The 14,940-nt window shown below is 44.5% G+C and overlaps 1 protein-coding gene across 6 annotated transcripts in view; it reads left to right on the top strand.

Moving 5' to 3' along the window:
- Positions 1-14,940, top strand: part of LOC124117040 (multiple epidermal growth factor-like domains protein 6) — a 48,946-nt gene that overhangs the window by 24,273 nt on the left and 9,733 nt on the right. For 5 of the 6 annotated variants that reach the window (XM_048383138.1, XM_048383139.1, XM_048383141.1 and 2 more), the window contains 12 exons: positions 3,856-3,993; positions 4,913-5,050; positions 5,463-5,597; positions 8,851-8,991; positions 9,242-9,382; positions 10,516-10,615; positions 11,175-11,239; positions 12,055-12,185; positions 12,494-12,581; positions 13,563-13,639; positions 13,901-13,937; positions 14,385-14,482. In XM_048383138.1, coding sequence (XP_048239095.1) covers positions 3,856-3,993; positions 4,913-5,050; positions 5,463-5,597; positions 8,851-8,991; positions 9,242-9,382; positions 10,516-10,615; positions 11,175-11,239; positions 12,055-12,185; positions 12,494-12,581; positions 13,563-13,639; positions 13,901-13,937; positions 14,385-14,482 — 1,289 coding nt within the window. The remainder of the gene's footprint in view (positions 1-3,855; positions 3,994-4,912; positions 5,051-5,462; positions 5,598-8,850; positions 8,992-9,241; positions 9,383-10,515; positions 10,616-11,174; positions 11,240-12,054; positions 12,186-12,493; positions 12,582-13,562; positions 13,640-13,900; positions 13,938-14,384; positions 14,483-14,940) is intronic. The other variant, XM_048383142.1, reaches the window with a different exon arrangement.

Genomic DNA, 14,940 nt, shown 5'->3' with positions numbered 1-14,940 from the left:
GTCAGGCAGGCAGATCAGGGAGGGACTGTCAGCAATGTGAGTTTACATAACGGCACTGCATGTTGTGATATCCTGTAGTCAGGCAGGCAGAACAGGGAGGGGCTGTCAGCAATGTGAGTTTACAAAACGGCACTACATATTGTGATATCCTGTAGTCAGGCAGGCAGAACAGGGAGGGGATGTCAGCAATGTGAGTTTACATAACGGCACTACATGTTGTGATACCCTGTAGTCAGGCAGAACAGGGAGTGACAGTCAGCAATGTGAGTTTACATAAAGGCAATACATGTTGTGATACCCAGTAGTCAGGCAGGCAGAACAGGGAGGGGTTGTCAGCAATGTGAGTTTACATAAAGGCAATACATGTTGTGATACCCAGTAGTCAGGCAGGCAGAACAGGGAGGGGTTGTCAGCAATATGAGTTTACATAACGGCACTACATGTTGTGATATCCTGTAGTCAGGCAGGCAGAACAGGGAGGGGCTGTCAGCAATGTGAGTTTACATAACGGCACTACATATTGTGATACCCTGTAGTCAGGCAGGCACAACAGGGAGGGGCTGTCAGCAATGTGAGTTTACATAACGGCACTACTTATTGTGATATCCTGTACTCAGGCAGGCAGAACAGGGAGGGGCTGTCAGCAATGTGAGTTTACATAACGGCACTACTTATTGTGATATCCTGTACTCAGGCAGGCAGAACAGGGAGGGGCTGTCAGCAATGTGAGTTTACATAACGGCACTACATGTTGTGATATCCTGTAGTCAGGCAGGCAGAACAGGGAGGGGCTGTCACCAATGTGAGTTTACATAACGGCACTACATATTGTGATATCCTGTAGTCAGGCAGGCAGAACAGGGAGGGGATGTCAGCAATGTGAGTTTACATAACGGCACTACATATTGTGATATCCTGTACTCAGGCAGGAGGAACAAGGAGGGGATGTCAAGCAATGTGAGTTTACATAACGGCACTACATGTTGTGATATCCTGTACTCAGGCAGGCAGAACAGGGAGGGGATGTCAAGCAATGTGAGTTTACATAACGGCACTACATATTGTGATATCCTGTACTCAGGCAGGAGGAACAGGGAGGGGATGTCAGCAATGTGAGTTTACATAACGGCACTACATGTTGTGATACCCTGTAGTCAGGCAGGCAGAACAGGGAGGGGCTGTCAGCAATGTGAGTTTACATAACGGCACTACATGTTGTGATACCCTGTAGCCAGGCAGGCACAACAGGGAGGGGCTGTCAGCAATGTGAGTTTACATAACGGCACTACATGTTGTGATACCCTGTAGTCAGGCAGGCAGAAAAGGGAGGGACTGTCAGCAATGTGAGTTTACATAACGGCACTACATGCTGTGATACCCTGTAGCCAGGCAGGCACAACAGGGAGGGGATGTCAGCAATGTGAGTTTACATAACGGCACTACATGTTGTGATACCCTGTAGTCAGGCAGGCAGAACAGGGAGGGGCTGTCAGCAATGTGAGTTTACATAACGCCACTACATGTTGTGATATCCTGTAGTCAGGCAGGCAGAACAGGGAGGGGCTGTCAACAATGTGAGTTTACATAACGGCACTACATGTTGTGATATCCTGTAGTCAGGCAGGCAGAACAGGGAGGGGATGTCAGCAATGTGAGTTTACATAACGGCACTGCATGTTGTGATATCCTGTAGTCAGGCAGGCAGAACAGGGAGGGGCTGTCAGCAATGTGAGTTTACAAAACGGCACTACATATTGTGATATCCTGTAGTCAGGCAGGCAGAACAGGGAGGGGATGTCAGCAATGTGAGTTTACATAACGGCACTACATGCTGTGATAACCTGTAGTCAGGCAGGCCTAACACGGAGGGACTGTCAGCAATGTGAGTTTACATAACGGCACTACATGTTGTGATACCCTGTAGTCAGGCAGAACAGGGAGTGACAGTCAGCAATGTGAGTTTACATAAAGGCAATACATGTTGTGATACCCAGTAGTCAGGCAGGCAGAACAGGGAGGGGATGTCAGCAATGTGAGTTTACATAACGCCACTACATGTTGTGATATCCTGTTCTCAGGCAGGCAGAACAGGGAGGGGTTGTCAGCAATGTGAGTTTACATAACGGCACTACATGTTGTGATATCCTGTAGTCAGGCAGGCAGAACAGGGAGGGGCTGTCAGCAATGTGAGTTTACATAACGGCACTACATATTGTGATACCCTGTAGTCAGGCAGGCACAACAGGGAGGGGCTGTCAGCAATGTGAGTTTACATAACGGCACTACTTATTGTGATATCCTGTACTCAGGCAGGCAGAACAGGGAGGGGCTGTCAGCAATGTGAGTTTACATAACGGCACTACTTATTGTGATATCCTGTACTCAGGCAGGCAGAACAGGGAGGGGCTGTCAGCAATGTGAGTTTACATAACGGCACTGCATGTTGTGATATCCTGTAGTCAGGCAGGCAGAACAGGGAGGGGCTGTCAGCAATGTGAGTTTACATAACGGCACTACATGTTGTGATATCCTGTAGTCAGGCAGGCAGAACAGGGAGGGGATGTCAGCAATGTGAGTTTACATAACGGCACTACATATTGTGATATCCTGTACTCAGGCAGGAGGAACAAGGAGGGGATGTCAAGCAATGTGAGTTTACATAACGGCACTACATGTTGTGATATCCTGTACTCAGGCAGGCAGAACAGGGAGGGGATGTCAAGCAATGTGAGTTTACATAACGGCACTACATATTGTGATATCCTGTACTCAGGCAGGAGGAACAGGGAGGGGATGTCAGCAATGTGAGTTTACATAACGGCACTACATGTTGTGATACCCTGTAGTCAGGCAGGCAGAACAGGGAGGGGCTGTCAGCAATGTGAGTTTACATAACGGCACTACATGCTGTGATACCCTGTAGCCAGGCAGGCACAACAGGGAGGGGCTGTCAGCAATGTGAGTTTACATAACGGCACTACATGTTGTGATACCCTGTAGTCAGGCAGGCAGAAAAGGGAGGGACTGTCAGCAATGTGAGTTTACATAACGGCACTACATGCTGTGATACCCTGTAGCCAGGCAGGCACAACAGGGAGGGGCTGTCAGCAATGTGAGTTTACATAACGGCACTACATGTTGTGATACCCTGTAGTCAGGCAGGCAGAAAAGGGAGGGACTGTCAGCAATGTGAGTTTACATAACGGCACTACATGTTGTGATACCCTGTAGTCAGGCAGTCAGAACAGGGAGTGTCGAAATGAAGGAAGCAACCTTGCACCCGAGTCCCCAATATGTTATTTTGCAGTATATTGATTGTGTTTACTTTCTGTACCATAACTTTGAAACAAATCAGAACATATCTCTTAATGTATGTTTTTCCTCTTCTACATTCATCAATCAAAGATCAATGGGGTAACATTTTAGAAAACCCGGTATACTAACACCCGTTTGATAGTGATGGCCCGAATATGTCAGTTATGCCTTCTTCATGTTTTCATCTTGTGGCAGTGTCACAGGTGCTTGGTGTTTTAATTCTGTCGCACTTACAAATGTAATAAGCATGAATCTAGATCTGAATGTTGGTATCAATGAATAAGCCACGTTTGCCATCCCGGTAGATTTTATTCAATGACAAGTAAAGGTCTTTATCATTTCCCTTGCTGTAGGGCGGTGTGAAGGGCGGTGTGGTCAGTGTGCAGGAAGGCATCTTAGATTCACGTCCATTTCGGTGTTCACCATTTCCCTTGCTGTAGGGCGGTGTGGTCAGTGTGCAGGAAGGCATCTTAGATTCACGTCCATTTCGGTGTTTACCATTTCCCTTGCTTTAGTCATATAGATCTGTTTTGTTTCAAGTATGCGAGTCCGGCAGTTACGGCCTGAAGTGTGAGGGGCGGTGTGGTCAGTGTTCAGGTGGTCACAAGAACTGCAGTCCCTACAACGGCTCCTGTCACCTTGGTTGTGAGGGCAACTTGGGAGGAAGTCGTTGTGGAGGTGAGTCAGCTTTTGTCACAAGATGTGTGTACTCTCTGAGTGTCCAGGACAGGACCACACGTCATTGCTGCACATAAGAACAGATGTAACATAGCAAAATATAAGATAATGTGAGTGAGTGGGTGTTTTGGTGGGTAAGTGAATGAGTGAGTGAGGGAGGGAGGGAGGGAGTGAATTCTGTATGACCGGTCCCACAGCTTATGTATGATATATGACTAAAGCTTGCCAACTGAACAATGAAATCATGATTTATAAGCTGACAACAAGGCTTAGAACAATGTCATGATCAAATCCGGAGGCACATGCTGCAGTAAACGTCCACTCATTAATATCCATATAATTTGTGATCATTCTATTCTAAATATAATTATACATATTTCCATTTACACATTCACAACACTAGTTATATTTCTACTAAGGATTATGATCATCATGTGAAGGAGAGTGACTGACAAACTATTGCCACAAAGAATTTGAAAAGAGTTCAATACTTAGGCGGAACCGTTTTTATTTTAGGTTACCACGACCACGGCAAAATTTGCCGCTTGGAAAAACACAATTTCAAAAGATATACTTTTATTAGTACGCGACAATCAATGTGTCTATAAGAATACACACACAATAAACTGGTATACAGATACATAACAAAATAAACAGGAAATATTGTAATCAAATAAATAGACATATAACAGGAAATCCATCTGATCCACTGACGTGACAATTAGTCAAATAGATTCGAGAATTTTTCCACAAAAAAGAGGTAGTTGATTTAGTTTAAGTTTCCTAACGACCGAAACTAAAAGATATGAGCGTAATAGCACATAAAGTCTCGTCATAAAAAAGACTATTGAATTTGAGGAGGTGTGCGTATTGTCGTCTCAACGTACCATATCCACAATGTAAACTGTCTACCACGCAGAGTGTACGGACCGTTTCTATGGGGCTCAGTGCAACTCTAGATGTGGCCAGTGTCGTGGTTACGCCATCTGCAGCAAAACGTCAGGCGACTGCCCGGATGGATGTGAACCAGGATGGCAAGGGATGACATGTCACCAAGGTATCACAGTCGTTTGTGTTTTGCATTGGATCAACTCAGAGACAATACGTCTTGCATCAAACAAACGAAGGTCCAATATTTTGGAAATATCTAATTTACATAATTATGTGTCTGTAACTTTGTGCATTTCTTACATTCCACTATAACCCTTGTGACTGTTTGATTACGCCTGGTGCGGAAGAAGGATAGGCCGGCCTGTAATGGGACGGGCTCAATATGTCAAGGAGGTAAAACTGGCTTTACTGTATCAATACTGATAAACGAACTTTTGTTTGGTAGAAACGTTTTTCATACCTGCTCAAACAAGCAGTCGACTACATGGTGGTGTTTTATTGACAACACTTTTAATGTGTTACAAGGGTGTAACTTTTTCCATAAATGAGTTTCTCAACAGCTTGACTATTGTCGACAGAATGTCACGAAGGCAGATATGGTGACGGGTGTTCTGAGACTTGTGGTCAGTGTGCAGGGAAGTGCAGCCCTGTTACCGGAACATGTGATCAGGAGGGTTGCAGTGTTGGGTGGATGGGGCAGAGATGTGACGAAGGTGAGTGACCTGTAGTCAGGGAGGGTGGACGGGGCAGAAATGTGTCGTAGGTGAGTGACCTGTAGTAATGAGTAGGGTGGACGGGGCAGAGATGTGACGTAGGTATGTGCCCTGTAGTCAGGGAGGGTGGACGGGGCAGACATGTGACGTAGGTATGTGCCCAGTAGTCAGTCAGGGAAGTGGACGGGGCAGAGATGTGACGTAGGTGAGTGACCTGTAGTCAGTCAGGGAGGGTGGACGGGGCAGAGATGTGACGTAGGCATGTGCCCTGTAATCAGTCAGGGAAGTGGACGGGGCAGAGATGTGACGTAGGTGAGTGACCTGTAGTCAGGGAATGTGGACGGGGCAGAGATGTGACGTAGGTGAGTGACCTGTAGTCAGGGAAGGTGGACGGGGCAGAGATGTGACGTGGGTGAGTGACCTGTAGTCAGGGAAGGTGGACGGGGCAGAGATGTGACGTAGGTGAGTGACCTGTAGCCAGGGAGGGTGGATGGGGCAGAGATGTGATGTAGGTGAGTGACCTGTAGTCAGGGAGGGCGGACGGAGCAGAGATGTGATGTAGGTGAGTGACCTGTAGTCAGGGAGGGTGGACGGGGCAGAGAAGTGACGTAGGTAAGTGACCTGTAGTCAGGGAGGTGGGCAGGGCAGAGATGTGACGTAGGTGAGTGACCTGTACTCAGGGAGGTGGACGGGGCAGAGATGTGACGTAGGTAAGTGACCTGTAGTCAGGGAGGTAGACAGGGCAGAGATGTGACGTAGGTGAGTGTCCTGTAGTCAGGGAGGTAGACAGGGCAGAGATGTGACGTAGGTAAGTGACCTGTAGTCAGGGAGGGTAGACAGGACAGAGATGTGACGTAGGTGAGTGACCTGTAGCCAGGGAGGTGAACAGGGCAGAGATGTGAAGTAGGTGAGTGACCTGTAGCCAGGGAGGGTGGACGGGGCAGAGATGTGACGTAGGTGAGTGTCCTGTAGTCAGGGAGGTGGACGGGGCAGAGATGTGACGTAGGTGAGTGACCTGTAGTCAGGGAAGGTGGACGGGGCAGAGATGTGACGTAGGTGAGTGACCTGTAGTCAGGGAAGGTGGACGGGGCAGAGATGTGACGTAGGTGAGTGACCTGTAGTCAGGGAGGGTGGACGGGGCAGAGATGTGATGTAGGTGAGTGACCTGTAGTCAGGGAGGGCGGACGGAGCAGAGATGTGGTGTAGGTGAGTGACCTGTAGTCAGGGAGGGTGGACAGGGCAGAGATGTGACGTAGGTAAGTGACCTGTAGTCAGGGAGGTGGGCAGGGCAGAGATGTGACGTAGGTGAGTGACCTGTACTCAGGGAGGTGGACGGGGCAGAGATGTGACGTAGGTGAGTGACCTGTAGTCAGGGAGGATGGAGAAGCCAGAGATGTGACGTAGGTGAGTGACCTGTAGTCAGGGAGGGTGGATGGGGCAGAGATGTGACGTAGGTAAGTGACCTGTAGTCAGGGAGGTAGACAGGGCAGAGATGTGACGTAGGTGAGTGTCCTGTAGTCAGGGAGGTAGACAGGGCAGAGATGTGACGTAGGTGAGTGACCTGTAGCCAGGGAGGTGAACAGGGCAGAGATGTGAAGTAGGTGAGTGACCTGTAGCCAGGGAGGGTGGACGGGGCAGAGATGTGACGTAGGTGAGTGTCCTGTAGTCAGGGAGGTGGACAGGGCAGAGATGTGACGTAGGTGAGTGACCTGTAGCCAGGGAGGTTTGACAGGGTAGAGATGTGACGTAGGTGAGTGACCTGTAGCCAGGGGGTTGGACAGGGCAGAGATGTGACGAAGCTGTCATATTCTCTACGCTTTTCCCTTTGTTCAATCTATATTTTTTTTGTTTCTTTTAAATATTCATTTGTTTTTTTAATTATTTATTTTTCTCATTCTTTATTTTGTTTAACCTTTGTAAAACATACATTTTTTCTGCTGCATTTGTTACTAAGTCAGGAACTTTCTACGTATTATTCAGCTTATTGTCTGAGTCTTTTTCTCATTTCCTGTAGTAAATTGTCATTCCTCTAATTTTTAGTTACAGAATGTTCTACACTAGTTGTTCATTAATGAACCAGTAAAATGATTATTTATGCTTTGGTATTGATTTAGTGTAGGTTTTATTGTAGGTTTTAATGTAGTTCAGAATATTCATTTCATGATTAAGAGGTGTAGGCTGCCCCCGGGTGTCTTGTCTTTTATGTGGGTTTGATTCTCTCCGAGGGTCTTTAAACATAAAGTATCCACATGCTCTAGTAAGCTTTTTCTTTATTTTGGATTATTAAGGCGTTTGTAGTTACAGGTATCATTATTGCCATCTAATACCAGAATCCCGTCTCCACGAAGAATAAATCTCTCACTATCCAAGATTTCTGTCATTTAAAAAAATGTTTTCTATAAATTCAGTATTATCTTGATAGGGACCATATATATTTCTAATGTGTATTATTTTTTCTTCTGTTTTAATATTGTGCTACATAACTCCCCCCGCCCTCGAAAAAAATTCAAATATTACCGGTCCCTCTGGCATTGCTTTTATATGGACTAATATCCCCATTGTTGTTCAATAACTTTGTCTACATATTATTAACAAAAGTATTTAGTCCTTTTTCTTTTCCATAAATCCTAATACCTGTTTATCGTTGTCTGTATTATTTAGACCTCTTCAATTTAATGTTAAAATCTTCAACAGCCATAAGTCAAGTGGTGTTGGTACCTAAGTATCCTAAAGTATAGCATACATAGTCTATCGTGGTTTGATATTTGGTTGTACAAACAATGTAAAATAAGAAACAACAATGGTATATGTCCTTGTACCACAGGAACTTTCCTGTACATACACCTATACACGGTGGTGACGTAGCCCCTGAATCAACCAGGTTACATTCAATCATAAATTACATTCATCTGGCCATTATTAATGTCAGATGACGAGTTAAAGTATTCAGTGTATTGTTCAGACAATAACCGTCTGATATTCATGATTATCATGTAAGGATTGTGTTATACATATTAACACTCTTTTATTTACATATACTCGTAATTCAATGATCATTGTGTAAATAATCTAACATCTATAATTTTTTTGTTATAATGTATTCAGTATACATTGAACTCAAGACCGTTTTAGTTTCATGAATTCATCTGTATTATCAATTTCCAGGTTTTGAAATTTTTGACCGTTGACTGTTTAGAATATTATAATGCCAAATCAGAATGTGTATATTAAAATCAGTGTTTCTTGTATGTAGCATGTACAGACGGTACCTTTGGTCTAAACTGCGGACAACCCTGTGGTCAGTGTCTGGCTGGACATGTGTGTGACAAGGTGAAAGGACAGTGTCAAGGTTCGAGGTGTGAGAGAGGATGGATGGGACCTCAATGTGGAACAGGTGGGTTGGTCACGTTATGGTCGTACATCCACGTAAAATGGGATTAGAACAGAGGAAGGTTCAGGCCAATTCGACCATGACATTCGATGTATTACAACGTTTCTTAGTTGTTTGTGGTGTCCAACATTCTCCCCTGGTACAGCAAGGTTGAAGTCTTGATATTCCTAATACCGTGGTACAGATGTTAAATCAGAATTGATCGATGGAAACTACAGTCAGTGACTCATACATTGTTATTTTTTTAAATCAGCCTGCAACGACACTGGCCTCTACAGCTACAACTGCAACGAGACATGTGGGATGTGTCTCGGGGAGGACTGCCACCCCATCACAGGAGAGTGTTCCCGAGGGTGCAGGCCCAAGTATGTTGGACCGACGTGTCATCTGAGAGGTACGCGTACGCACCGTTGTCTTGCTCTGGAATCTGTTGGAGTCACCAGTCTTGCAACATGGGTCATAGCTGTGGACGTACTCGGTAGAATGTGGGTGTGACATGACCTATGGTAGCTTGGTCTGTCTGGCAAATGTAACTTAGCTGTGGGCGGACCCGGTAGAATGTGGGTGTGACATGACCTATGGTAGCTTGGTCTGCCTGGCAATTGTAACTTAGCTGTGGGCGGACCTGGTAGAATGTGGGTGTGACATGACCTGTGGTAGCTTTGTCTGTCTGGCAAATGTAACTTAGCTGTGGGCGGGCCTGGTAGAATGTGGGTGTGACATGACCTATGGTAGCTTGGTCTGTCTGGCAAATGTAACTTAGCTGTAGGCGGACCCGGTAGAATGTGGGTGTGACATGACCTATTGTAGCTTGGTCTGTCTGGCAAATGTTACTTAGCTGTGGGCGGACCCGGTAGAATTTGGGTGTGACATGACCTATGGTAGCTTGGTCTGTCTCGCAAATGTAACTTAGCTGTGGGCGGGCCTGGTAGAATGTGGGTGTGACATGACCTATGGTAGCTTTGTCTGTCTGGCAAATGTAACTTAGCTGTGGGCGGGCTCGGGAGTATATAGGGGTACAAACCTTGCAAGGTAAGTTAGCGGTCGGTAGATTACTTGGATACGCCCATCTCTCCTTTTAAGAAAGAAACGGGATTCGTCACTAAAGCAAACGCTACGCCACTGATAATGCAACCGACACCACTGCAGACACTGAAGTCTTTTACATTAAGGTAAAAGGGCCTTCTGGCTCGGACTCTGGCAGCTCGTTAAATCAACTGGGCACTTTCTGGAGAATATGGAGACGAATGTAAGAATATGTTACAAGTATACGTTCGCTGTGTGTAAACTATGGAGAATATGGAGACGACGTTTCATGTTCTTCTGAAGTATGTACGACTATGTTACAAGAGTACGTTGGTTGTGTGTAGACTATGGAGAATGTAGGGATGTCGTGTCACGTTCTAATAAATAATATACGAATATGTTATACGTTTACTTTAGCTGTGTGTGGACTATGGAGAATGTGGACATAACTTGCATGGTGATATGTTTTGGTTTTCGATATGGAACTTGGTGTTATTTCAGAGCCGCCGAACGTGGGTGGTCAGGCCGGTGTGGGTGTGGCCTACGCCTTTGTTTTTTTTCTTATCGTGCTGCTGATCATCACGTTGTATCTTCTGAAGAGGTACTGCACATTCTTGTATACAACATTTCGAATAATTAAAAACAGTTTACGGCATCACACAATATTACAATTTACTAACATAAAATACATTACAAACGTTTACGGCATTTGACAATATTACAATTTTCAACATTACAAAACATTACAGTTTACAACATCAAACAATATTACAATTTACAATACACAAAACATTACACACAGTTTACGGCATCACATAATATTACAATTTACAACATCACAAAACATTACAAACAGTTTACAGCAAATCAAAACTCAAGCACAAAATATCCTTGAATGTCTAATGATAAGTCCATGCGTGCTATTATTGCATTATGTGGAAATTGGTACGGATTGTAATTTGCATTCATTACTTAAGGGTTTAAGGTGCGTTACTCATAACTTATCTACCGGTATTGTTAACCGGTATTGTTAACTGATATGTCATGTAAGTAAATGAACAGTTACAGGCTGCTCTTACAGGGGTCCTACTGGTGCAAATAATGCCCGGTAGTTCTAGCCTGAGGCTAAACATTATGTTTTTGATGTACGCTTTCCACAGACGGCAACAACGGAAATCGACTGGTGGAGTCGCTGCAGATGCCATTGTTAATCCAGCATTTGCAGGTGAGTTTTAATAAATGCATATACAACCAATACCGAGCCAGCTGACAATCCTAGTGCATGTGGATGAAGCATTAATGTTATTGCGACAACGTCATCTATCAGCTTTATGGGGCAGGTATAAATTACCTGTCTGTGATTCTTAACATCGAGTCTCACATTACGGGGGACGGCCGGGTAGCCTAGCGGTTAAAGCGTTCGCTCGTTACGCCGATGACCCGGGTTCGATTCCTGACATAGGTACATTGTGTGAAGCCCATTTCGCCGTGATATTGCTGGAATATTGCCAAAAGCGGCGTAAAACTATACTCACTCACTCACTCATTACGCGGGTTGGCGCACGAAAACTGGTGCTAGTCATGGCCACGTCCCAAGTCTGTCAAGAGACCCAAGATAAGTAGTTGCTTTGAAAATGATAATACTGATCACTGGAATGAAACTGCCAATGGTTTGGCATTCTTTAACCCCAACTGATACATTATCAGGTAGGGGCACGGGTGGCCCAGTCGTCTAAGGCGCCGCAACTCGCTGTGCGGTGTTGCGTCACTTGAGCACGCCAGAAACCTATCATTGTGGATTCGAATCCCGGTTCGCCCCAATTATGTTTCTAGGTTTGTCAGCACCATACCCGTGCTCTCGGGTTTCACCGAAGTGGTAAACGTTAGACCTGCATCACTTCGGGCTTTCCTCCCACATTAAGCTGACACGCCTTGATATAACTGGAATAATGTTAAAAGTGGCGTTAAACCCAACTCACTCACATTATCAGCTACTATCCTACAGATCCGTGACAACAGAGATGTTCTGTAATCTTTCAGGTGAAGAAGGCGTGTCGGATGAGAATGATGATGACGGCATTTACGTCAATGTGGAGAAGACCAAGGTCAAGGTAGCTGAGCTTCGAGAATACATCGCCAAGAGAGAGGACAAGTTCGTGTCTGAGTATGGGGTACGTTCATCAAATCAAATCGTAACTGAGACGTCTTTAAAATCGTCTCTTGGAACTATTAACGTCTTGTTTCTGCTGATGTCCAGATACTGATGTGTTCATCTTTTCGCTAACACCTAGTATCATCACTATATGATAGTGATTCATAAACACTTGCTCATGATAAAGTAGCATCCGTCCTGTTTGTGTCCAATCTGAACTTTTAATACGTATAGCACACACTCCGAGTACTTCGGGGACATCGTTAAGCATGGTTTTTGCACAGCTGTGTATATTTCAGTCGTGCAACTATGTTTTTTCACTTCCAGAGAGTGCCCAGGGGTCTTATTCACCCCCACACCGCCGCCATCAGCCAGGAACACAGAGCCAAGAACAGATTCAAAGCCATGTATCCCTGTAAGAGCTCTGATTTTAATGTCATTCGCGATTAACAGTATACTAGTTATTGCAAAACACCATGAAAATGAAAATTAACTAATTGTCATTGGTTAAAAAGAATAGTGAGTGAGTGAGTGAGTTGGGTTTAACGCCGCTTTTAACAGTATTCAAGTTATATCGCGGCGTGTCAGCTTAATGTGGGAGGAAAGTGAAGTGATGCAGGCCTCAGACGTTAACCACTTCGTTGAAACCAACGAGCACGGGTATGGTGCTGACAAACCTAGAAACATAATCGGGGCGAACCGGGATTCGAACCCACAATCATAGGTTTCTTGCATGGCCAAGGGACGCAACTCTGCACAGCGAATCGCGGCGCCTTAGACGACTGGGCCACCCGTGCCCCCGTTAAATAGAATAAACTCCACTACTTGTACATGTTTGTTAAGCAGTCCTTTCCCCACCAGCCTATTCAGTTGAGTATCTGGCCCAGGGCTATCTGAAGTAATAGAAATGAGGGTATTTACGTATTATCGATGTCCTTGGCAAAATAACACAGGCTGAAACATATAGTGTTTGTTACTGAGAAAACCCCTTAATCATTAATTGTGAAAGAACTATTTTCGGGAATGTTGATGCATATCACGAGTAGGATTTGTTGTTTGTTTGTTTGTTTGTTTGTTGTTTAACGCCGAACTCAGCAATATTCCAGCAATATGATGGCGGTCTGTAAAATAATCGAGTCTGGACCAGACAATCCAGTGATTAATATCATGAGCATCGATCCACGCAATTGGGATACGATGACATGCATTAACCAAGTCAGCGAGCCTGACCACCCGATCCCGTTAGTCGCCTTTACAAGCTTAGTCACATTTTACGGCAAGCATGGGTTGCTAAAGACCTATTCTACCCCGGAATCTTCATTGGTCCACGAGTAGGGGAACCTCGAAGGCGTTGAGGTTTAATTGGTCAGACAGTAGCTTACATGATCTCTTACAGATGACCACTCCCGCGTTGTCCTGCAGAAGATCCCTGGGGACAAGAACTCCGACTACATCAACGCCAACTACATCAACGTATGTCTCTTATTTCAATAAAGCTCGCACATTTAAGTACATATCTCTGCTGTAAGAAAGCATTCTGAATAACTGTGCTGGTATGTGTTGTTGGTATTACAGCTAGTAGTGTCTGGACTGAAAGGAATAACTAATCGGATACAAACTGAAAATTAAGAGTAACTTTTATCAAAATAACATTTTGCATAAATATGAGTGTAATTGTGGGGGTGGAAAGTAAAGGGCGATACAATGATTTATGATATGTATAATTGTACACAGACCTACAAGAGGAAGAAAGCCTTTATTGCAACTCAAGGTAAGCTTAAAAGCTCCTGACCTTACCTTATAATCATAATAGCAGAGACATGTTGCTACTTTGGTCTAATATAATGTTTATTTCATGAACTAGTCTGGTAATCTATAAAACATTGACCACACATTGTATTTATCTTAAACCTAAAAAGCAAATCACGAGCATGTTTGTTTGTTTAGCAATATCCAAGCTATTTAAGGCGGTTTTTAAATAATCGAGTCTTGACCAGACAATACAGTGATTAATATCATGAGCATCGATCCATGAACTTGGGATACGATGACATGCATCAAGCAAGTCAGCGAGCCAGATCCCCCGATCACGTTTGTCGCCTTTTACAACGTTTGTTCAATAACGTCAAGTCATTGTCGTAGAACATAATTCGACATAATGGAATGATTAGAATGTCCTGTTACCAGTTGAAAAAAACATTGTTATTATGTTCGTAAGGCCCAATGCCGAAGACTGTGGGCGACTTCTGGAGGATGGTGTGGCAGGAGGAGACCAACATCGTCGTCATGCTCACCAGACTCAGGGAGGGGATAAAGGTGATGCTGTTGCCTAAACATCTAAATGTTGTCCCTTTCTCCTCATTCCTAAATACCCCTAAACATGACTTTTTAATCAGAACACAACTGTGTAATGTTGGCTGTAAATTAAATATTTGTTCCGGTAATGACACCGGGGAGCAATGTAAACAGGATGGCATAATGATTCAAAACGTTAACTTTAGATAATATTCCGGAATCTCAACTGAAAGAGTTTCCATTGGCCAGATGCCATGATTATCTATGATGTTCCTGCTGTGTCTATGTGTTGCTTTTAATGGAGAAGTAGTGATGGAAACCCGGAATGTCTTTGTTTGTTTGTGTGTGTGTGTGTGTGTGTGTTTGTGTGTGTGTGTGTTTGTGTGTGTGTGTGTGTGTGTGTGTGTGTGTGTGTGTGTGTGTGTGTGTGTGTGTGTGTGTGTGTGTGTGTGTGTGTGTGTGTGTGTGTTGCTGTGAAT

The sequence above is a fragment of the Haliotis rufescens genome, unplaced genomic scaffold (genome assembly GCF_023055435.1).
Source record: "Haliotis rufescens isolate VD_foot unplaced genomic scaffold, xgHalRufe1.0.p SCAF_45, whole genome shotgun sequence".
NCBI lineage: Eukaryota > Metazoa > Mollusca > Gastropoda > Lepetellida > Haliotidae > Haliotis > Haliotis rufescens.
This window is presented reverse-complemented; position numbering and strand designations above follow the sequence as displayed.